Here is a 22575-nt window from a genome sequence, read left to right as displayed (position 1 = left end):
ATAGGTATTTATCAAATAATAGAGTACATATTGAGTACAAAACCATCAAATAATTAGGTAAGTTGAAGGGCAAGCTTCACATCCAGATGACCAATTCCAATTCCAATCCCGTGGACTCCAACAACTTACAAACTATCTACTGCCTAGATACCTATTTATTGCTCATATACCTAGTCTTCTTACCTTCTTTCTTATATGGGCTTTATTGAGTCGTGACTATGGCAGTTATTCTATTTATTGTCTAATCTGCTTTAGGTTTACATATCTATGATTACTTAGTGTATGTCATTTCTACTCTGCCTTATTATATATATCTCCGTTTCACCCTTCGGTCCTTCCAACCTTCAACATTCTTTCCCCTCCCTGAACAACAATACAAGGGACTCATCATGACGGTGGATCTGGAAAAATGCAAGCGTATAGTGCAATACTTTTGGGATCCAGAGCCCAAAAATGACACTTCGCCACAGGCTACGATTTGGTGCTTAGGTCAACAATATACCCCTCACTCTCAATCCTCGCAACAAACCGAGATAGGTACATGATAAACCACCCCACAATACCTATCAAGTCAGAGAGGAAAACTAACTCCATGATAGAAGTGCACAATAGCACTGAAAGCTCGGAGGAAACAATAAATGATACTCGCGGAAGTGCTTGGCCAGCGACTTTCTTGGCCGACTTCGAATCAAGAATATGGATGACATATCGATCCGGCTTTCCTCCCATCCCACGAAACAATACAGTGGAAGCAACGTCATCGATGTCGCTGGGCGTACGGCTCCGGAGTCAGCTGATGGATTCTAACGGCTTCACGTCTGATACAGGATGGGGCTGCATGATTCGATCCGGTCAGAGTCTGTTGGCAAATACACTCTGTATACTACTGTTTGGGAGAGGTAATGATAGTTAACTATGAAGCAACTCAAAGGGCCAACAGCTAAAATACTAAATAGACTGGCGCCGAGGTAATAACCCGGAAGAGGAATCAAAGCTACTGGCGATGTTTGCAGATCACCCCGATGCCCCTTTCTCCATACATCGGTTTGTCCAGCGAGGAGCTGAATCGTGTGGCAAGTACCCCGGGGAATGGTTTGGACCGTCAGCCACTGCGCGATGTATCCAGTACGTTGTCCCTTCGAAGGCTTCTAAGTGGATGCTGATAGTATAACAGGTCCATGTCCATTCAATGTGAGGATCCAAAGTTGAAGGTATATTTAACGAATGATACACCCGATGTATACGAGGATCAATTCAAGAAAATAGCCTGCGGTGATTCTGGACGCATTCAACCAACACTGGTTCTGCTTGGGCTCAGACTTGGGATTGAGCGTATCACCTCGGTATACTGGGATGGACTACGTGCTGCTTTAGAATACCCACAAGCGGTGGGAGTAGCTGGGTACGTGTGAATATATCAGTGACCCAACATACCAAATTGAAGACCGCTAATCAAATATCAAGTGGACGTCCATCGGCATCGCATTACTTTGTAGGAGTTCAGGATTCATACCTGTTCTTCTTGGACCCTCATCTCACACGCCCCACCCTTCCTCATCGAGACCCAGGCGAAGCGTATACGACCGAAGAGCTGGATACGTATCATACCAACCGGCTTAGGCGAATACATATCAAGGACATGGATCCGAGCATGCTGATCGGATTCCTTATCAAAGATGAAGCCGACTGGGCCGACTGGAAACAACGAGTACAGTCCTCACCAGGCAAACCCATCATCCATATCCTTGCGGGGGCTCCGCAGTCAAATGAGATAGTTGGTCGCGAGGGAGCACTGGACGAGGTGGAAGTGCTGGATGATTCTGAATCAGAGAGTTAAGAGAAATATTGCTACAAGTTAGAGAAGAAATGTAGAAAGTATTTTTTGAAAATGCGATCAAGCATTTGGAATTTCGCGTTCTAGTAAGGGGAGGTTAAACCGTAAAAATACGGCCCCAGACCGGAGTTATGTTACAAACCGCGCGCATCGAGTAGTAACCATCAGAAAACGTTCGCCCATCGGGGAAAAGAAAATCGATACCATCCCATGACACATTAGAAAACCCGCAAAACACCCATAACCATCCACCTTAGAGCCCAAAGATCAGGAGGCAGTAAGGAAAAAAACAAACAAAGAAGCAATCCCGCAAAATGAAAAACCCAGAGACCGCTTATTTGGCGGACGAGGAGTACTTGGTAACAGCCTTGGTACCCTCAGAGACGGCGTGCTTAGCAAGCTCACCGGGGAGGATGAGACGAACAGAGGTCTGGATCTCTCGGGAAGAGATAGTGGACTTCTTGTTGTAAGCGGCCAACTTGGAGGCCTCGGTGGCAACGCGCTCAAAGATATCTGCAGATGAATTAGACCACTGGACATTGACTATGAGATTAGGACCAAAAGGTAAAAACATACCGTTGACAAAGGAGTTCAAGATGGACATAGCACGGGTAGAGATACCGGTGTCGGGGTGGACCTGCTTGAGGACTAGAAGTAGGAAAAAAATATTAGCAAACGCGTTCAATATCCATGTCATCGATGTTCGCGTCATAAAGTCGCGTCATCATGGAAGGATGAACTCACCCTTGTAGATGTAAGAAGAGTAGGTCTCCTTGCGGGTCTTGCCGCGCTTCTTCTTCTCACCAGTGGCAGCAGAAGTCTTCTTGCCGGCCTCCTTCTTCTCAGCGGGAGCCTTGCCACCAACAGGGGCCTTGCCTCCGGTGGAGGGCTTCTTCTCAGCAGCCTTGGGAGCCATTTTTAATAAAGGTGGGAAAGTTGGTGGTTAAAGAGAAGTGTGGAAAAAAGGAGATGGATGATGGACCGAGGAGAGATGGAATGGGAAGGGAAAAGGAGAAAGAGTGAACGCGGTAGTGAGGGGAACGCGGTCTTTATACTCGACCGCCCAAAGGACAGTTGATCCTGGAAATGAAAAGGAGCCAGAATTTCAATACAGTAACAGGATGGTATGATCTGTATGATTAAACGGAATGGAACGCGTTTCAAGCTGGGAAATGGGTATGTGGGTCCAGCGGGAAATGCTGTATTAAATGGTAAGGGCTGTAAAGTACCACGCTAGTCCGAATCAAGTGTACCAAGAACGGAGTGATCTTAATCTTGATTGGCTGATCTTATTAAGCGAGTGCGTGATCTAATGATTGTTTGATGCAGCCTAACGTCACCCTCATCACGTCCATATAAAGTCCTTCTGCCCTCACCACGCATCCCACCCATTCTTGCTTCTACCCATCCACGACAATTCTCTTTCATCTTCGACTTTCCCGGTCTCTAAAACTCCCTTTTCTTCAAAACCCAACCAACCATCAAAATGACTGGAGGAAAGTCCGGCGGTAAGGCTAGCGGTGCCAAGAACGCTCAGTCGTAAGTACTTGTAATATGAACTCGACTCTACGCGTCGAGTGCTGTGAAACCTTTCTAACTTTTAATCTTCATAGCCGTTCTTCCAAGGCTGGTCTGGCCTTCCCTGTTGGTCGTGTCCACCGTCTGCTCCGTAAGGGTAACTACGCCCAGCGTGTTGGTGCCGGTGCCCCCGTCTACCTCGCCGCCGTCCTCGAGTACCTCGCTGCTGAGATCCTCGAGTTGGCTGGTAATGCCGCCCGTGACAACAAGAAGACTCGTATCATTCCTCGTCACCTGCAGCTCGCCATCCGTAACGATGAGGAGTTGAACAAGCTTCTCGGTCACGTTACCATCGCCCAGGGCGGTGTCCTCCCCAACATTCATCAGAGTATGTTCTCCAATACCACAGTTATATTTGCATTGTTACTAATATACCACCCACCAGACCTCCTCCCCAAGAAGACCCCCAAGGCCGGCAAGGGTAGCCAGGAGCTTTAAGCGATGACTTTTCTTTCGCGGTTTTGATTTGCTTTTTTCCGGCGTGGGTTGGTTCATTCACGATAATGGGGTTATGGGACGGGCACGTTATGGCTCTGCGTTTTCTATTTTCTACTAGTTTCCAGGTTGTACATTATGTCTGCGGACATGGAATGATACCGACGAACTCTAGCTGCAGCTAGTTCGAGAATTTCTGTTTTACGGATAACTAGAACGAGCTTATGCTCGCATCAATCAAAAGATTCTAGGTCCATGAGATATCATCGTTTTCATAGTCACGTATGATTCTCTGTATACCATCTATAAGGATTCAGCATTTACCTCATTAGAGCATTAGATTTACTTTCGTATTCCAGAGGATCAATTTACGCATATTGCAATGTAGCTGGGAGGTGTTCGATCAATCGACTTAATTTATAGTCTACATAAGTTCCTGCTAGGATAGTTCAAACAATGTCCTATCGAGTAGCCAAATAAAAAAGATGCCCGTCAATCTTATTGTCTTTTATCAATGGGCAGTAGGTGGCTCCGCGTCTATGACCAAACATTAGTATATATTAACGGAGAAATTCTCGGTGTAGTGAGAAACATACAGGGAAGAATGCGAGCGGGCAAGTTTCTCTCCCATTTGTTTCCTATGATAATGATTAGAAGTATGCTCCTGTTGCAACGAGTATCTTGGAGACAAACCTCCGGGGGCGGTCGGGGCCCTGTAAGGATCAGGGTGTTTCCATGATTGAAGTAATTTTTCTGTTTCACGGAACAGTACCTAAGTTTTTCGCTTTATGAGTGACTTTGGCTTTCAAGCTGTGAAATACGGTAAGCGTACCTTTTGCAGACGAGGGTCGCTGATGTTCTTGTTGGCCTCGAACAGCGAACGTATATAACCAGCTTGTCCGCGCCAGACTCGACGGTCTACAGACCAGTCAAGAGATAGCTTCAATGACCGCCGATACAGCGACCTAGAATGTGTTAATACTAGGATGGGGGATGGATTCAGAGGGTGAAGCAAACTGACAAGGCGAAGGAGGACATGATACTCAAATTCAATTGAAACCAGAATGAATAGAGTCAATTAAGTAGTAGTGTGAGCGCGAAGAGTCTCCTAGACAATCCGCGTCAGTCCGGAATAGGTGATTGCTTCTTGGGTTGACTATTCTCGACGTCCTCATTCGTTACAAATTGCATTTAAGATGGTTATGGATAACCGTAGAGAGAGTAAAAACATTATTCCGGTTACCGAGCATCCGTATCTTCTCTCGGAATTTCGGGAGCTATTGGACTTCGGCTACAGTAACAGCAGGGCGTACCGCCTCTTACTTTTTTTCTCTTTACTTGTTTCCTCCAAACCCTCTCCCCTCTTAATTGAACTCTCAGAGCTTTTTCATCTATCTAGTACCCCCTATTCTTTACATCATGGCTGCTCGACTTCCTCTCGCGCGCCTTTCCGCCCAGCGGTTGACGACTTTGTCCCGGGCCATTCGGGCCCCCAGTCGGCTCCGTGGTATTCAGGGCCTTTCCACACTGACCCGTTCTAATATCTCGTCCAATACCTCTGGCTTGCTCCAGGTCTCATCAGGGTAATGACATGCCCTGTCTATCTCAAAAATGTCGCTTCCAAGAACTAATAGACGTCACTAGCATCAATGTTTCGCGCAACATCGCGCCTTTCGTCGGCTCCCAGATTCGCACCTACGGTAAATCATGCACCTTCCATTCTGCTTTATCAATCAAGAAGTGGTACTAATACTATTTGAATCAGCCGACAAGGTGATCCAGGTTCCACAGATGGCTGAATCGATCACAGAGGGTACTCTGAAGCAATTCTCTAAACGTATGTAACTCGAATCTAACTATTCTCGGCATCTCCAGATTACTGACTTGTGTCATCTTATTTCTTTAGAGGTTGGCGACTTTGTTGAGCGCGATGAAGAGATTGCCACCATTGAGACCGATAAGGTAGAGTGATCTATGAACAAGGAATACACTGTCTCAAATTTAACTTAGTCTTTGCGCATTAGATTGATGTTTCGGTCAATGCCCCGGAATCCGGTACTATCAAAGAGCTTCTCGTGAATGAGGAAGATACCGTTACCGTTGGACAAGATCTCCTCGTAATTGAGCTTGGGGAGGCCCCCGAGGGTGGCAAGAAGGAGGCTGCTCCCGAGCCCAAGGAGAAGGAGACTTCTTCTGAGAAGCCCAAGGAGACCGCTCCTGAGCCTGAGAAGCCTAAGCCAACCCAGGCCTCGAAGCCTGCTGCTCCCGAAAAGCCCAAGGAGGCCCCCGCACCTGAGGCGAAGCCCGCTCAGGGTAACCGTGAGGAGCGTCGGGTACGTGTTGATCCAATTTCCGAATTTTCTCTTGCTGGAAGCTAACCTTGTCTATAAATAAAGGTAAAAATGAACCGCATGCGCCTGCGTATTGCGGAGCGCCTGAAGCAGTCTCAGAACACTGCTGCTTCTCTCACCACCTTTAACGAAGTTGACATGTCCTCGTTGATGGAGTTCCGCAAGCTTTACAAAGATGATGTGCTCAAGAAGACTGGAGTGAAGCTGGGTTTCATGAGCGCCTTCTCGCGCGCATGTGTTCTGGCCATGCGGGATATCCCTGCCGTCAATGCCTCCATTGAGGGCCCCAATGGTGGTGACACCATCGTTTACCGTGACTACGTCGACATTAGCGTTGCTGTTGCCACCCCCAAGGGTCTAGTCACACCAGTTGTCCGCAATACCGAGGACATGGACCTAGTCACCATTGAGAAATCTATTGCTGAGCTCGGCAAAAAGGTAAGCCTCTGCAGAATTGTCTATAATCCATGGTTCTAATCTGTTTTGTAATAGGCTCGCGACAACAAGCTGACCATTGAGGATATGGCCGGTGGTACTTTCACCATCAGCAACGTAAGAAATATTATGAGCCCATATGTGGGGGAACTAGAAGTAAATGCTAACTTGAAAATGTAGGGTGGTGTTTTCGGTTCTTTGATGGGCACTCCCATCATCAACTTGCCTCAGACGGGTAAGCACTTGCATCCCTAACCCGATTTATTCTACTTCTGAATGAACTAACTCTTTCCTGCAGCGGTGTTGGGTCTCCATGCGATCAAGGACAAGCCGGTCGTGGTGAATGGCAAGATTGAAATTCGCCCTGTGGGTTTTTTCCCTTCGTTCACGGTTACAAAAAAAGATGCTAATGAGACCTATGTATAGATGATGTATTTGGCTCTCACTTATGACCACCGTCTCCTGGATGGTCGCGAGGCTGTCACTTTCCTTGTTAAGGTATGTTGCCTTTTATCTTTCTTTCACCGAGTCACACTCTAACTTCATTTTAGGTCAAGGAGTATATCGAGGACCCCCGTCGCATGCTGCTCGGTTAAGCAATTGTACTGTCGATTTCTCGGTTGATTGATGTTCGTTGTGTTTAGAGCAGCCCTTGGCACCCTTGTAGATTATCGGATGTTAAAATATACCTGTTGTTTATAGGCAGGTCTCTTTTTGATTATTATTCCTAGTTTCTGGGTTTGTCGTGTATGGATCATGGTTTGACACGTTGAATCGTAGCCTTTGTTTGCTTTCAGAAGCCGATGTCTCTTGCAACTGCAATTCACTCAGCGCAAACCAACTCGCTCTTTGAGCGCACGGGTTTCTTCGCGGCTGAGATCGAATAGTTTTCCACGCTCAAGCTGTATAAGGACGGGAGCATCAAGCTTTGTCATGAGATTTATAAGAAAATTTGTCACAATGGCCTTGAACTCATCGATGGGAGATTCCGAGGCCATTTTATGGCCAGTTGACACTTCCCCGGGCCGTGGAAGCTGGCTTGAGTATCTCTGACGAATGTGTAACCATTTTGAGTTGAGATCTGGGTCGGCTGGTGCCCATGCAAGCAGCTTGCAAGTATCCTCTGAGAGATCATGTCCAGATTTAATTTCTTCCAGGAGAGCCTGTACTTGGAATCGAGCGCAGATGTCCAACCAACTCGTTTCAGAGACAATGGATGCTGCAGCGGTGCAAAGATCCATGAAATCAATACCGATCTTCGACAACTGTATATGACTCCTGTGAGAGCAAGTTTCTGGTGAGGTGTCATGGTTGAAGAGCTCATAAGCCACCTCCAACGTTTGCAGCTTAATTTCTATGTCCTGAGGTAGAGGAATTTCAAGCGTGGCCGTGGAATTTTTGTGAAAAGCTATTTTGTAAGCCCAGTGTAGCAGTGGAGGGATGTGTGGGTGTCTACCTCTCACTATATCCACTGTCCAGTCTAACTTTTCCAGGTCATTTTTGCTAAATATCGAGCTAACGGCTATGCACGTTAGGTAGTCAAGTATCATAAAATCCACATCGGCTTGAGTGTCGGGGTCGGCACAAGCTGCTTCGTCCAAGTCAGTCACAGCGTCAGGCTCAGCTGGCATTGCGGAAAAATTCAGGGATTTGAATATCTTCCCATATGCAAAATGAAATCAGAGCCTTAAAATATCTCCAGGGCTGATGCAAAATGGTAATGGCAAATGGAAGAGGTTGAGGAAGATAATTTCCCCGCAGAAGTGGATCGTACTCCGCACGTGCCCAAGGTAATCTACTGAATTTGGAACTAAATAAATATATTTTCTAGCTATTAGTTGTGTTCATAGCGTGCTCGGTTCTACTCAGTGAGCAAAAAGCGGCAAGCACTCAGCACTAAAGCAGAAGGGGAAAGCCAAGAAGTGGGAAAGAAAATCACATGCAGTTAGATATATCTATAGCTTTACCATAATCCATCCAGACACTTCAAGATTGGAAACATCGAAATAACCATGATCATGCAGGGGCCAGACATCGACATGGCTTTACATGTTGTATAATTAATAATATGATCTTCCATAACTAATATAAATTATATATACATATATATATATATATATGATTGGAGATGGCCTCATCACGTGGACAGCTTCCATGGTAACATTCCTTCTACATTCCAAAGTTCCTGGCATCAGGACTTCATGCTCAGCTGCTTAAAGACACGTCACACTTAAATTACCAAAGAGGTGACTGATAGGGGCCTTGGTCATGGCATGGTATTGTAGTGGGTCTACCAATACTGAGCTCATCGAGAACCTGTTCAAGAGTGGCTTGATCAAGAACAAGCGGGTGAAGGAAGCCATGTTACGTGTGAGTCATTATATCTCCCCAATATGGAATTATTAGTCTGATATCAAACTAAGGTTGATCGAGCCCACTACGCTCCATCGCGGCCTTACTCGGATTCCCCGCAGTCTATTGGACATAAAGCTACCATCTCTGCCCCGCATATGCACGCACAAGCGTGTGAGTATCTTATCGATCATCTTCAACCTGGTTCCCGAGTACTGGATATCGGATCTGGCTCTGGTTACCTCACTCACGTTCTGGCCAATCTAGTGGCGGGTCCAGATGCGCCAGAACAAGGCCAGGTGATTGGCATTGATCACATATCTGATCTGATTGATATGTCCCGTACCAACATTAACAAGTCCGAAGAAGGTCGCAATCTTCAGGAATCTGGAATTGTCAAGATGATCACCGCCGATGGACGCCTAGGTTGGAAAGATGGAGCTCCGTATGATGCTATTCACGTCGGTGCAGCAGCCGAAAGTCTTCATCCTGCATTGATGGAGCAGTTACGTGCACCAGGGCGACTGTTCATTCCAATTGAGTCAGAGGAAGAGGGAACAAGTGTGGTAGCTCGTGGAGGACAGTACATATGGGTCATTGACAAAAAGATCGACGGATCGATCCATAGAGAGAAGGTCTTTCAGGTTAAATACGTACCTCTGACCGATGCTCCTCGAGGTTGAATACCAGGACAAGGTCTAATGTCAAGTGGCGAGTACTAAAAAGTGAAATATATATATTCATTTTGCTCTCACTACTGTCCCATTACTGTAAAAGAACCCAAAACGCAAAAACAATAAATAATGCCGCAAACTACTGCCACGGATAGGCAGGTACCTGGTGTTGTCTACTCCTATAAGAAACCCCCCAAAACCCCTCATGGTATGTGCTGTGTGAAAATGACAAAGAGGGGCGAAATCAACGGAAAGGGAAGCCTTGTCCGGAAAACTTGAACTGCGGCCCACCTTGTTGGAAGAAGAATTGATGACCGCCTTGGCCGTGATTGAAGCCACCCTGGTGTGGATTGCCTCTCTGTGCTTCAGGGTCATTAGGATCATGACCATTGTCGTATTGAGATCGGAGCTCGGAGTCTGATAGCACTTCATATGCCTCGTTGATGGATGCCATCTTCCTCTCTGCATCCTCCTTAGCCACACCTTGGGACAAAGCCTTATCAGGATGATGCTGTTTTATCAACTGGCGATAGGCTCGTTTGATAGTCCGATCGTCTGCATCGCGGCTAACACCTAGAACCTTGTAGTAATCCTTCTGTTTTGAGCGTTTAAGAAGTACTTGCGCCTTCTGGAGGAGGGATTGAACACCCTGAGAGTGCGGATGATGCTCCTTAGCTGTATTAAGAATGCGCACAGCTTCCTCCAGCCGATCCCCATCCAATGCGGATTGAGCCTCGTACAAGAGACCGTGGAGGGAGGTTGGGACAAGTTGGAGGGATTCGGAACAATAAGGACCAGCTTTCTTGACCATATTCATCTAGTAATTCAATGTTAGCGCAAGGAGACGGGTGGCAGAACATTAAAGCGTTGATTGGGTTCACTAACCTCCCTGTAGGCTTCACATGCCCTCTCGACAAGGGAGACATAAAGGTTATTAGATGCTGCGGGAGGAATATGGCCCGCCTCGCGGGCCTCTGCCACATCAGTCTTCACATCTGCAATCATACCACTTTCGTCGCCGGTGCCAATTAAAATGTTCACTGCGTTACTAAACTTGCGCGTCTCCAGGGCACTGTTCAGCTTCACCAAGAGTTTCGATAGCTGCCGTTCCCGCTTATAAAGACGGTTGCAAGGGTTGGAGTCTGGGTCTGTATGGAGACATCTGCGGATCTGTGTTAGGCCACGATCACTATCTCCAAGCGCATAGAACAATATTGAAGACATCTGCAACTGTGGCTCTACCAAGTTGGGGGAAATTTGTATAACGTGAGCCAGGTCGCTCACACCTTCTTCCACCTCTCCTCTCTCAAACCGACAGTGTGCTCGAGTCTTCCGCAACGAAAGATCTGTGTTCGCCTTCAAAATCGCCACACCGGCCTGTATGATACAGCCTTCCCAGTCACCATTGGCCTCCGCTGTAGCCGCTAGGGTTGCCGCATCCCGTGCCTCCTCAATTTCTTGATATTCGACCGACGGCTTCTTCCCTGCACGTTCAAGATCCTGCAGTGCCTCCTTCCAATGTGCGGTCCTAGCCTTGAGACGAGATCGTTGCAGAAGGGCGCCTTCGAAATCGGGCTTTAATTCTAACACTCGATCAAAATCCTCGGATGCCAGTGAGTTTTTGCCGATGGAGAGGTAAGCCGCGCCTCGCTGGAACAGTGTTATGTAATTATTGGGATCGCGTAAGACTGCCGCATCGAAGTAGACCAGGGCATCGCGTGCCTCGCCCTTGGCCAGATGCGCCTTCGCGGAGGAGATTAATTCAGAGAGTGGCGTATCATGGGGAACCTGGAAGGCATAACCAGTAGACAGACAGGCCAGGACGACCGTCAGGGATTCAAACGAGATGCGCATTTTTGTTTAAAACTGAATGGACATGATCAATGGAAGGGGAAAAAGGAAAAGGAGGATGAGGGGATACTCTAACGAAAGTCTGGGGGTGAGAGTGTTTGAGAATCCAACTAGGAAACTGTTCGTGGCCTTTACTGTATCGTACGTAACATAAATTACCAACTTCCTTAATCACCGAAATATTCAACTTGCGTCTCACTAAGGATGCTACGATGCGGCCGCTTGCTACGGCCTTTAACATTTGGCCCTAGACAATTTATACGAACAGCCCATACTGGTATGTGCTACGATTTTCCCTTCCCACTCCAATACCGCTCGCTGATATCCATATGCAGATTCCAACTTATCCCCAGTTTTGTTGACAAGAGCCCGATTACTCGCCGTTGAACATACAGATCTTTCGGATCGTCTTGCTGAATCGTTTGATGCTACACTAGCCAAGCGATCTGGAGAGCTAGCCCTAGTGACAAATGCCCTGAAGGAATGGGACGCTGCGAATGAGGTGTGTACCTCGTCTCCTCTACACGAACTGATCGCTAACATGGTATGGAAGTCTATTGTTGAATTGAACGCCCTGCTGGAGGATAAAGAAACCGATGAGGAACTTCGATCGCTCGCGAAGGAAGACTTGAATTCAACCACAGATACCCTCCCTTCAATATCAGACCGATTGAAGAAGTCGTTGATTCCTCGACACCCATTCGCGGATCTGCCATGTTTAGTAGAGATTCGACCTGGCGCTGGAGGGGATGAAGCCGGACTCTTTGCATATGAGATGTTGCGGATGTATATAGCCTTCTGTGCCCGGTTAGGTCTCCGGACAACGATTTTGAAGCACGACGTCGATGATACATCATCAGATGATCGCCTTAGCGAGGGGGTAATCGAGATTGAAGCAGAGGGAGGATATGATTTGCTGCGGACTGAATCGGGGGTACATCGTGTCCAGAGAGTGCCAGCAACTGAGACCAAGGGCCGCACTCATACCAGCGCCGTCAGCGTGATGGTGCTCCCAAGTTTCCCAGAGAGTGCAAGTGGCATGGACAATGCCTTGAACTTCGAAGACCCAAACAGCGACTACTATATTGATCCACAGGAGGTGCGAGTGGATAGGATGAGGGCTTCAGGCCCCGGCGGACAGCATGTGAACAAAACCGAGTCTGCCATTCGATTGACTCATATTCCCTCGGGGACTGTAGTCGCGATGCAAGACGAGCGGTCTCAGCAGGCGAATCGACGGAAAGCCTGGCAGATTCTGCGAGCCAAGATCGCCGAAGCTCGCCAAGAAGCACGAGAGCAAGAGCTGATAGAGCTCCGGCGAGGAGCTCTGGGTGGAGTTGCTCGAATGGGTCGAGGTGACAAGATCCGAACTTACAACTTCGGCCAGAACCGTTGTACTGATCACCGCAGTGGGGTTACAGTCCATAATTTGGATGATGTACTCAGCGGAGGCGACACTCTGGAGACAGTGATGGAAAGTGTTCGCACTTGGATGGCCGATCGTGAGGTTGAAGCCATGGTCGCACAGGATTTGGCAAAAGACCAGAAAAAGAATAAGAAATAGGGCATGACCTGAATGTAAATTAGGAACGACAGCGGTTTACTGAACTTGTATTAAAAGATGCTGATAGAAGATTCACAGTAAGTAGTATTGAAATTCTATTCGAAACCCCCCCCCCAAAAAAAAAAAAAAAAAAAAAAAAAAAAAAAAAAAACAAAAAACAAAATAGCATCCCGATTTTTCAATGGCCCAATCTTTTATATGTACTTTCGCTGGGGATCCAAGACGTCAAAAAGCTCAATTGATTTTTCGTACCTAAAAGCTGTTAGCAACCATAGAGTCTCCTTTCAATAATACTTCAACTTACATGGTAAACACAATGCCTCCGCTCAGAATCAGCCGAGCCAGTCGGGGCATGGCGCCGGACCACAAGGTGAAGAAGCCTTCATTCTTGAAAATGCTTGCAGCACAGGCAAAGCTGTTCCGATAGTTCTTACTGGCCTCAATGGATTGCATTCGCGTTTTCACTGTATCCAGCGGTTGAGTCACATAACTAGAATCATTCATGTTAGCGAAGTAGTCTCTCAGTGAACGGCTTTTCTGACACGTACACGGTAATTATACCGGCAACTCCTCCAATGGCGAATGTGCTGAGTGTCCCGAGTTTCTCTCCTGGGGCCACATAGCCCTCTGCAAACTGCTTCAAGGTAGTATAGGCAGTGAATCGCGTGGCCGAATTGGCTGCCTGCCGTGCCGTCGTGGGTACGAAGCCCTGGAAGAAACCTCGGATACCTCTCTCCTGCCAAATAAGCTTGCTGCCATGCAAGAAACCGTTCATCCGGGGCTTTGCGGATTTGCGGTCGTCAATTCTGGAGCCAGTGCATCAGTCAACAGTGCCCATCGCAGGAGTATAAAAATGTTCTAGGACTACCGACATTTGAGTCTTAATACTCTCGAAGGGAGTGACAGCAAGCAAAGACTCAGTGAAGCCTGCGCCAAAACCAGCTATGACTGTCCTTGGTCCTGAGATTTTGCCGTTTTCATCTGACAGAGAGGCTTTGATAGCGTCGAACGCAACAAATCCTATCAAGGGTGGCATTATGTCAGTCAATAAACCCAGCTGAGAATTGAACGAACATCAACGCACGAATTCCAGCTTTCAGGGAGTTTCCAATAATCAATGTTGTGCATCCAGCGTACCATTGCGCGCCGAATGGCGGCCATGGTAGTTTCTGGCCATCGGGGAGTCGGCGATTCAGTTGTGTGCGGGTCTTTGCGACTGGATGCCAATTAGTTAGAAAACATATGTTAAGTGATTAAGGGAGGATCATACACTCAGCTGGGTAGGTGATAGCTACAGAATATTCCAAGGTTAGCTCTCCCCTCCATGACACCTACACAGGCTGGGATCCTTACCAATCTCCACAGCTCCAGCAGTAGATCCAGCGAGAACGGAGCGCAGAGCACTCGGCTGCATGGTGGGTTAGCTTGAAGCTTTTAGTAAAGTGATTTGATTTTGGGACAAACCTTGGCCGTCTGGTCCTTGCTAGCTGTAGCCATTTGAGTCTAATTGAGATAGTGCGTTGGAATGAAAATAGACCTCGGGTTCCATTTTTGGTAGATCAACCCTCATACGGTTTACCGCAGCTCCACTGTGCGCAGTTTTACTATCAGATCGAACCGTACGAGGTATTGTAACATTACACTCCGTATTATCTTTTCAATAGCTTTGCTGAAGCTTACCAAGACTAGGAAATATCTAAGATCAATACTGACGAACTAATACAAGGAATCTACAGATGAACAACTCAGAGGGACTTCTTATCATTCCACAAAATGCTATGTAAGTATCCAGCATCTTGTACTCCTCTGAAAATTTTTGTTTTTGTATTTTTTTTGTTGTTGTTTCCACACCAAGTGAAGATTGCCCATTTGGAGCATAATATGGGTGACTTTCGTTTATTAAGAACAGTCCAAAGGTAGAGCCAGGGAAACAGATCCAAGGGTCAAAAGCGTGGGGTGATGATTGATAACTGTGTTGTCGTGTGTCATTTGAAGAGAATAGTTGCGGTTCTTGAGGGGTAGGTAATTGAGATCATGGGAGGCCGCACGGAAAGGGATTTGAAAGTCTTCATGATAAAGCCAAAGTCCAGAGAAAGACCCCCGAAAAACGCCACCGAATTCGAGATCATTGGAGAAAACCGGGGCAGGCGAATGATTATGTACGGACCTTCGCATAAGAAAAAAGGTGAAAGGGGCACGAAAGATCCATGGCTCCGGAAAATGCACCATTCCCAGACCACCTGGGCGATAAAATTCGAAGGGGTTTAAGGAAGTATTATGATACAAATGTCGCATCAGTTCCGTGGCCGTCGTGACGAGAGAAGAATATTGTAACTCGGTAAGGCATCTGTCAAAATGTGGGAGGAATGAAGAGACGGGCAAGAAAGATTGACATAAGTCAAGAAAAAAGAAGACGAGAAATGATCAACAGCGCACCCCCCACTCCCAGAGCATCAAGTCCGTCCAGGTGATATCGAGGAGAAGAGAAAGAGAAGCCTCGAATGGACAGACTCAAAAGAAGATGCAATTTTAAGAGACAGGTGCTGGTGGTGCCGCTGCTTCAACTTGACCCGTAGCAAAAGCGGCCTTGTTGTGATCAGAAGAGTGACCACGTCGAGGACCTTGTCCGCGGCCACCACGGAAGTTACCATTACCCCGGCCACGGTTATGGTATTGTCCATTCTGGTGGTGGTTCTGGTGATGGTTCTGGTGATGGGGTTGGCGACGAGTACGCTCTCCGTTACCTGGCTGCTGACCTGTGCCTTGAGGTTGGAGGGAGCCAGAGTTCGGCCGAGGAATATTCTCTGGTGAGTCGTAAACATAGAGCTTCTTGTCGATATTTTGAGGAATTGGCTGAATTTCAGTACCAAGCTCCTGCTCAATTTTGTAGAGATTGAAACGATCTTCCCAGTTGATCAGGTTGATTGCGAGACCTAGGTGTCCAAATCGACCAGAGCGACCGATACGGTGGAGGTAAGTCTCTGCGTTCTTTGGAAAATCGAAGTTGATCACAACATTCACTGCTTGGATATCAATACCTCGGGTCAGGAGGTCAGAGCAAACCAAGTTGCGGCACACTCCGTTACGGAAATCGTGGAACACCCGATTCCGGTGTGGCTGGAGCATACGGGCGTGTGAATAGAAGCATGAGTATCCCAACTCAGTGATCTTCTTGGCAAGGAGTTCCACACGGTTGGTCGAGTTGCAGAAAATAATTGACTGGTTGATTTGAAGCTTGGAAAACAAGGTATTCAAGCAGTGGACCTTTTGCTTTTCCTCCACAAATGCGTAGTACTGGGTAATTCCACGAAGGGTCAGTTCGTCCATTAGGTTGATCTCATAAGGATTGCGCATGTGCTTGTCCTTGAAGGACTTGACAATCAGAGGGAATGTTGCACTAAAAAGCATGACCTGGCGGTCCTTTGGATGGAACGACAAGAGTTGTTCGATAACAGGTGTGAACTCGGGAGAGAGAAGCTTGTCCGCCTCATCCATTACAAAAGTCGGGCATTCAGACAAATCAGCAACACCTTTACTGGCGAGATCGAGTACTCTGCCGGGAGTACCCACCAGGACATGAACAGCATCATTCAGTCGCATAACATCATCCACCAATTGAGTTCCACCTGTGGTGACCATGACATTAATGCCGAGATGTTTGCCGAGAGTCTTGCAAACTTGCGAGGTTTGAAGAGCCAACTCTCTCGTGGGGACCAGGATCAAAGCCTGGGTTTTGGTGCTCTTAGGATTGATTCGTTCAAGAGTGGGAATGACGAAGGCAGCTGTTTTACCAGTGCCATTCTTTGCTCGCGCGAGAATATCTCTACCAGTAAGAGCGACTGGGATTGACTCTTCTTGGATGGGTGAGGGTTTTTCAAAACCTGCCTCGAAAATTCCCATCATCAGTTCACGCTTAATGTAAAAGTCCTCAAATTCAAGGCCCTTGGTTGCGGTAACATCCTGAAAGCCCTGTCAGTGTTGTTCTCCAGAAGAAAAAAAGTAAAATATGAACGAACCTCAGTTTGTGGGCGTGTATCTTTGGGAGGTAATTTCAGAGTGTCCTGTAGCCGGGGATCTATGTTTCCATCTCTAGAGACAAGGTTGAGCTATGGTCAATGCATCATATGAATATCGACTCACCCAAGTTTGACATTATTGAGCTGAGTGGCAAGAGCGTCAGCCATGATGATAGATTGCGGGTCAATAGAGGTTGAGGTTCAAAAATTATTTGTGCCACTGGTGTCTTATCGGGCCAGCAGAATATCGGTTGGTTTTGAAAGAAGCTGATGAGGTTGGATGTGCGCAGGTGGTTAATCGAGTTGAATGAGGTGGATAGGCTTCAAGTCGTCGAATAAAAGCTGAGAGCCCAGGAAAGCATTAGCTTGAATTAATATTTAAGAGAACAAAGCAAAGACTTGGGATCCCACAGGAGGAAGAAAAGTAGGAAGAAGGTTGGGGATTGGCGTTCTGCGGTTGCTCAGAGGGATCGGAAAGTGACGAACAAGAAAAATCAGTAACCCAATGCTTGATGCGCAAATATGGGACTTATCGGAGACCTTCTTCTGTGATAAAGAAAGAAAAGTAGTGGATCAGGGAGATGAGAGTGTGAGAAGTATCAGAGGCGTGAAGGGATTGGAAGTCAGAAGAAAGTGAGGTTGAGTGGGAAGCCAAAGCGTGGCGCTGTGGTCCCGCATAGTCACGTGACTACAATTTACATATTTATTACTAGGCGTTATATTTAAAGGGATTCTATTTAACCAATGATTAGACTAAAATACAGTGATTGACTACTTAGGACTAGTCTAGGAGATACTTTTCTTTACTCATCGCTTGTTCAGACTTTATCTCTTCTAGTGTGGCTTTAAGGCGAGAAAGTTCTAAACTACACTCAAACGTACGTCACTTTAGCCTCACTTTCACCTCGGATTCCCCCTCAGTGCTGTCGCATCACTGAAGTAGGAGAAGTGTTCGGGTGCGCTCTTGGCACTGCTACAGCTAATTTGACTGAACCAGGCCACGTGACTACGATTTCACCCTCAATGAGACTTTTATACTGGAAAATCTGTTTTGAACAAGGCAATAATGGGGTATTTTCGCTGTTAGAAATAATAAATTTGAAGAGCGTACATTCTCCTCAGCGACACTATGCCCGCTGGAACGTCAAAGTACTTTGGCCACGTTCAGGCTCCGCTAATTCCTTCACTCGAACATCTGCAGCAATGGTGATATCTGTTCTGGTTCCAGGGGTGATCAGGATGAACTGACGTCCGATAGATCGTCGAGCTGCAGTCATCTGCCAGAAAGGTCAGTATATGGACCATTAGCTAATTGATGAGAAGAAACATACCAGCATGTCGATAGACATTCTTCGATTAATGTGGTCCATGTAAACATCACTTAAAATCACGTTAGACAGGGGAAAAAGGGACATAGTACAGAAAAGGGGCTCACAATTCATCAAGACAACGGATTGGGGACCCCATGGCCTCCCAAAGAGCCAGAAGTAGGCAAATTTGAGAGAAAGACTTTTCACCACCAGAAAGAGTCTTAGCACCACGGCCGGTGCTATCATCTTTTGTGATATCTGGTTCAACCTATAAGGTATCAGTAAAGCTCAAATGGTCCGTTCATGGGAGATATGACTTACCTGCAGGTCCAATAACTTCCCTTTGTGGTCAGTAAGTAGTCGGCCTCTGAAGCTTCGTTCACTCAAAAGGTAGGTGAACTGGGCCTTTGCACGAGAAGAAATGTGGGACCTGAAGATCTCCCATCTCTTTTTGCGATTATTAAGGGTGTCCTTGAAGATCTGCAAATAATTAGAACATGCTCGGTGGCAGAGCACAAGAATATCAAATTTACCTGGGCGAGTGTTCTCAATTCATCAACCTGTGTCATCGCTTGCACATAAGCTGTCTCTCTACGTGTGGCCTCAGCAGCAATTTCTTCCCGAGTTGCACCCAGCCTGATGATTATTAGCAAAACCCCAATTAGGCAAATCGAGAACATACTGTTGACTGTAGCGATCTAAGTCCTGGGACAATCTCGCGAGTTTCTCATCCAGACTAGTAGGAGTTTCACCTTCATCGACTGGAACTCTCGGAGAAACCATGCTGGCCTTTTCGTTGTAATCCGAAACCCGTTCTGCATATTGTGCCCAGTTCTCTTCGATCTTCTTTCTTACCTCCTTTTGTTCTTTGATGCGCTCTATGGCCGCATTTTTCTCAATGATGATTTGATGTTTTTCGCCGTCCACGCGATGGCGCTCACTTTCGGCAACACGAGAGTTCTCCACAAGAACCGAGACCCTGTCGGTTTTCTCCTTGAGAGTTGTCCTCAAATGTTTCAAGTCTTGCATCATGCTGGCCATGGCTGTTACGCAATCATTGACAGTTCCCTGTGTGGTTTCCAGTTCTTCCTGGTTGGACTTGAGGATAATTCGGAGGGTGTCAAGTGTTCCATCGGTAACATTATCCTTGTCCAAGGCATTGCGAAGTCCTTCAGCTTCGTCATCCATTCTCTGTACCTCGACTACAAGGTCACGCTGTCGGCGCCCATGCTGAGCAAGAGCCTTTTTACAGTCATTAGCACGAGATATGGCAGACTGGAGCTCTTGCTGTAATTCGGCGAGCTGCCGCTTCAAATCATCCAAAACTTCGCGCTGTGCGCTATTCAATAAAGTGGTCAAGTTAGCATGTTGAGGAGTATAAAGATGAAAAGTTCTCTTTTCCTCTTTCTTACCTTATTTGGGAAGCCAGGTCCGATTTCATTCGTGGTTGGCCATTGTACATTGCTACTGGCGCTTGACTCGGAAGGCCCGTTCGATTAAATGATAAAGTGACGCCTCTGCGTCTATCAGTTACATCGAGGGAATAGCATCGTTTGACGTTTGTGGGGCGCCGTCCCCCGAAAAGAACGGATGTTGCCTTGATGAGATCTTCTATCAAGAGCATTTGCTCGACACTGTGCTGGATTATAAGCTGTGATCGAACCATTGAGTTATCAATCTGTGAAAATGTAAGATTAGATATTCAACCTATTATTTAGGAGATGGCCGCATTACCTGTAGAATTCTTAAAGCAGTGTCGAATTCGGGATCAGGTTCATGAGCTGAAGTATCAAGATAGTCATCACTGCCGATGAGAATGGGGCAGGGGCTATGATGTTAGTCAGTAAAAATCCACAGCATTGACTTGGATGGAATGAGTACTAACCAGCCTACCCGGCGCATGAGACTGGAAAGGGTCATCATATCTTGTTTGGATGACACAATGAAGCTATTGAGAGTACCACCAAATGCATTTTCGAGAATGGATGACCACTTTGGCTTGAGCAAGGTGATGTAGTTTCCAACTGGGCCAACGGGAGGTGTGGTGAAGGAAGTTTCTTGCTGAATAGCCCGGACAAGTTGGGGCATTTTGTCATGGAAACCAGATTTCCTCTGGCCGTCTTCTTTCTGAAGAGTCCGAAGGCGGTTTTGTACATCCTCGATATCTTTTTTCTTGGCATCAACTAGTTTTTGCACTGACTGGACTTCTCTGTCGGCTTTCTGGATCTCTTCGCGCAGGATACCTTCTCCTTCGCGATGCTCCTCTTCTTCAGCACGAGCGGCAGTAGCACGTTGCGTAGCCTGGTCATATTCTTCTTGTCTCCGAGCATAGGCCCCGTCGCTCACTTCGGCTAGACGTTGAATCTCGGCATCAATTTTTTTCTGTTGCTGGGAGACTTTTTCTTCCACGAGTTTGAAGTGATCTCTGACAGTGCGTTGTTCAGTCTGTAAAGTGTCAGCCAACTTGAATGTGGTGATGGGGGGGGGGGGAAGGGGGATATGTACAGAAAGCTCGTGGCGTTTGGCCATCATTTCAGCCAACTCTTCTTGGGCCTTATCTTTGTCCATATTACCCTTCTCTCGATCCCTGTCGGCTTGCAAGGCATGCTCCGAAGCTGTGTCATGTTCAGCTTCTGCGGCCTGGAGTCTAGCATTGAATTGATCCATGTCAGCTTCGGCATTAGCGATTGACTCATTGGCCTTGGTAAGCTCTTCACCAAGGGAATCCCTAGTCTAGATCTGTTAGTATATTAGGAAATAAATAGTATGATAATGTCGTATTTACCCTCTCTTGTTCTTCAACCTGAGCCCAGGCCATTTGACTTCGTAGGTTCCGGATACGATCTCTCAGAGAATCTTGTTTATCGGAAAGTTCCAATTTCTTCTTTGCTGCATCTTTTCGCGATTCCAAGGTACGGATATCTTCAGCTTTGTTTCTCAGCTTTTCCTCAATTTGATCAACAGACTCCTCAATCAGACGGTAGTCTTGATCTAATTGCTCCAGCTGAACACCTTTCACAAAAAACCTGTACTTGTCCGCAGGAGTGGATGAGCTCAGGAATTGACGTGCCATGTCTTGTGAAAGGACATTCATGGGGTTGTCAATTTGGAGGGAAAAGTAGTCAGTAATGGAATCCAAGTCGGATTTTTTGGTTGAGATAGTACGTCCATTAGCTGCCTTGATTTTGAAACCACTTGAGCCACTTCTTGAGAAGTAGCGTTCGACAATAATAGACTTTCCAAAATCATCGGGAAGGTAAGCGCCGTCTCCTTGGTTTTTAATCCGCACAACAATATTCGAGTTCTCTTTGCCTTCTTTGATGAAATTTTTCAGACTTTGTCCTCTATTTGTTGCAGATGCCTTGCCTCCTAGACAAAGGGTAAGTGCTGTCAAGATCGCACTTTTACCACTGCCATTTTTGCCAACAATAAAATTGATCAACGGTCCAAGCTCCACGGAGAAGTGATCATGGCACATGAAGTTGTAGCAGTCCACACTTTCTAGAATTCCATGCTCGGCAGGAATGTTGGCTTCATCAACAATATTGGCATATTTTTCCTGGAGGATTTGGGTTTGACGAAGCAAGAGCTCCTCATCATCTAGTGTTTCATCTTCGGCAGGAGAAGAGGAGCGAGAGCCATTTTCACCGTCATCGGATTGTGTGTCGGTTTCTGAATCGGAGGTACGTCGCCTTTTCTTCTGCTTTACCGTCAGTCATCATAAATTACCATAATCTGCAATTCAAAGCGCGTACCGAAGCTGGCTCGGCACCCTCAGACCCGCTCGCGCCGGAGTCGACAGAATCCTGAGTTCGTTTTGAAGACATTGGAGCAGTATATGGTGAATTGAAAGTTGAAAGAAACTATCACATAGCGACGGGTGTCACTCTGGTGTTATCAGCTTAAATGGACAAAGAGATTGAGAAATCAAAGAAACCGCGTCGCGAACGAAACCCATTTCCGCGTCCATAGTTTGCATTAAAAGCAAACATCTTTGATAGATGAGTCAGCGGGGCCGGCATTGAATTGACCAACTATTTAAATAGTTATTTAACTAGTTTACTGTTTAAATAAATATTTACTCCGTAAGTAGTAAGTACTACTTAGTATTTAGCCTTTAGTTACCTAAATAAATAACAGAGAAACTAATTACTAACATCTATCTATCTACAGGA

General features: G+C 46.6%; 12 protein-coding genes across 12 annotated transcripts; 5 read left to right on the top strand and 7 right to left on the bottom strand.

The window, feature by feature from the left end:
• Window positions 1–389: 389 nt before the first annotated feature.
• Window positions 390–1837, top strand: N7495_009835 (cysteine protease ATG4; the record flags this gene model as incomplete). The annotated part of the gene is made up of 5 exons (XM_057212486.1): window positions 390–537; window positions 600–899; window positions 957–1125; window positions 1175–1402; window positions 1465–1837. 5 exons carry the CDS (start codon window positions 390–392, stop codon window positions 1835–1837), a joined length of 1218 nt encoding a protein of 405 aa, XP_057059349.1.
• Window positions 1838–2168: 331 nt separating this feature from the next.
• On the bottom strand, window positions 2169–2750 carry N7495_009834 (histone H2B family protein; the record flags this gene model as incomplete). Its single annotated transcript, XM_057212485.1, has 3 exons — window positions 2169–2347; window positions 2411–2482; window positions 2579–2750. 3 exons carry the CDS (start codon window positions 2748–2750, stop codon window positions 2169–2171), a joined length of 423 nt encoding a protein of 140 aa, XP_057059348.1.
• Window positions 2751–3320: 570 nt separating this feature from the next.
• Window positions 3321–3850, top strand: N7495_009833 (histone H2A; the record flags this gene model as incomplete). The annotated part of the gene is made up of 3 exons (XM_057212484.1): window positions 3321–3373; window positions 3448–3740; window positions 3798–3850. The coding sequence occupies 3 exons, from the start codon at window positions 3321–3323 to the stop codon at window positions 3848–3850; spliced, it is 399 nt and encodes a 132-aa protein (XP_057059347.1).
• A 547-nt stretch (window positions 3851–4397) lies between these two features.
• On the bottom strand, window positions 4398–4826 carry N7495_009832 (NADH dehydrogenase [ubiquinone] 1 beta subcomplex subunit 9; the record flags this gene model as incomplete). The annotated part of the gene is made up of 2 exons (XM_057212483.1): window positions 4398–4619; window positions 4680–4826. Coding segments are annotated over 2 exons (369 nt in total), but the record flags the coding sequence as incomplete, so codon positions are not given.
• A 440-nt stretch (window positions 4827–5266) lies between these two features.
• Window positions 5267–7229, top strand: N7495_009831 (uncharacterized protein; the record flags this gene model as incomplete). Its single annotated transcript, XM_057212482.1, has 11 exons — window positions 5267–5430; window positions 5492–5547; window positions 5613–5684; window positions 5754–5809; window positions 5872–6180; window positions 6244–6636; window positions 6691–6750; window positions 6814–6868; window positions 6932–6999; window positions 7060–7131; window positions 7185–7229. The coding sequence occupies 11 exons, from the start codon at window positions 5267–5269 to the stop codon at window positions 7227–7229; spliced, it is 1350 nt and encodes a 449-aa protein (XP_057059345.1).
• A 231-nt stretch (window positions 7230–7460) lies between these two features.
• On the bottom strand, window positions 7461–8264 carry N7495_009830 (uncharacterized protein; the record flags this gene model as incomplete). The annotated part of the gene is made up of 1 exon (XM_057212481.1): window positions 7461–8264. One exon carries the CDS (start codon window positions 8262–8264, stop codon window positions 7461–7463), a length of 804 nt encoding a protein of 267 aa, XP_057059344.1.
• Window positions 8265–8892: 628 nt separating this feature from the next.
• Window positions 8893–9668, top strand: N7495_009829 (protein-L-isoaspartate O-methyltransferase; the record flags this gene model as incomplete). The annotated part of the gene is made up of 2 exons (XM_057212480.1): window positions 8893–9003; window positions 9057–9668. Coding segments are annotated over 2 exons (723 nt in total), but the record flags the coding sequence as incomplete, so codon positions are not given.
• A 235-nt stretch (window positions 9669–9903) lies between these two features.
• Window positions 9904–11513, bottom strand: N7495_009828 (DnaJ and TPR domain protein; the record flags this gene model as incomplete). Its single annotated transcript, XM_057212479.1, has 2 exons — window positions 9904–10476; window positions 10545–11513. The coding sequence occupies 2 exons, from the start codon at window positions 11511–11513 to the stop codon at window positions 9904–9906; spliced, it is 1542 nt and encodes a 513-aa protein (XP_057059342.1).
• Window positions 11514–11714: 201 nt separating this feature from the next.
• On the top strand, window positions 11715–13074 carry N7495_009827 (putative mitochondrial translation release factor (RF-1); the record flags this gene model as incomplete). The annotated part of the gene is made up of 3 exons (XM_057212478.1): window positions 11715–11787; window positions 11846–12012; window positions 12064–13074. The coding sequence occupies 3 exons, from the start codon at window positions 11715–11717 to the stop codon at window positions 13072–13074; spliced, it is 1251 nt and encodes a 416-aa protein (XP_057059341.1).
• Window positions 13075–13268: 194 nt separating this feature from the next.
• Window positions 13269–14571, bottom strand: N7495_009826 (putative mitochondrial tricarboxylate transporter (Ctp); the record flags this gene model as incomplete). Its single annotated transcript, XM_057212477.1, has 8 exons — window positions 13269–13326; window positions 13379–13564; window positions 13623–13880; window positions 13947–14094; window positions 14159–14290; window positions 14345–14365; window positions 14410–14482; window positions 14539–14571. 8 exons carry the CDS (start codon window positions 14569–14571, stop codon window positions 13269–13271), a joined length of 909 nt encoding a protein of 302 aa, XP_057059340.1.
• A 1032-nt stretch (window positions 14572–15603) lies between these two features.
• On the bottom strand, window positions 15604–17258 carry dhh1 (DExD/H-box ATP-dependent RNA helicase DHH1; the record flags this gene model as incomplete). The annotated part of the gene is made up of 3 exons (XM_057212476.1): window positions 15604–17034; window positions 17091–17163; window positions 17215–17258. 3 exons carry the CDS (start codon window positions 17256–17258, stop codon window positions 15604–15606), a joined length of 1548 nt encoding a protein of 515 aa, XP_057059339.1.
• Window positions 17259–18217: 959 nt separating this feature from the next.
• On the bottom strand, window positions 18218–22227 carry N7495_009824 (DNA repair protein SMC6; the record flags this gene model as incomplete). Its single annotated transcript, XM_057212475.1, has 11 exons — window positions 18218–18367; window positions 18422–18470; window positions 18526–18668; window positions 18722–18880; window positions 18934–19036; window positions 19083–19739; window positions 19813–20078; window positions 20135–20228; window positions 20286–21133; window positions 21186–22100; window positions 22156–22227. 11 exons carry the CDS (start codon window positions 22225–22227, stop codon window positions 18218–18220), a joined length of 3456 nt encoding a protein of 1151 aa, XP_057059338.1.
• Between the last annotated feature and the right edge of the window lie 348 nt (window positions 22228–22575).

This window comes from Penicillium taxi (genome assembly GCF_028828555.1).
Source record: "Penicillium taxi strain IBT 34144 chromosome Unknown utg000006l_segment0_segment0, whole genome shotgun sequence".
Lineage (NCBI taxonomy): Eukaryota > Fungi > Ascomycota > Eurotiomycetes > Eurotiales > Aspergillaceae > Penicillium > Penicillium taxi.
This window is presented reverse-complemented; position numbering and strand designations above follow the sequence as displayed.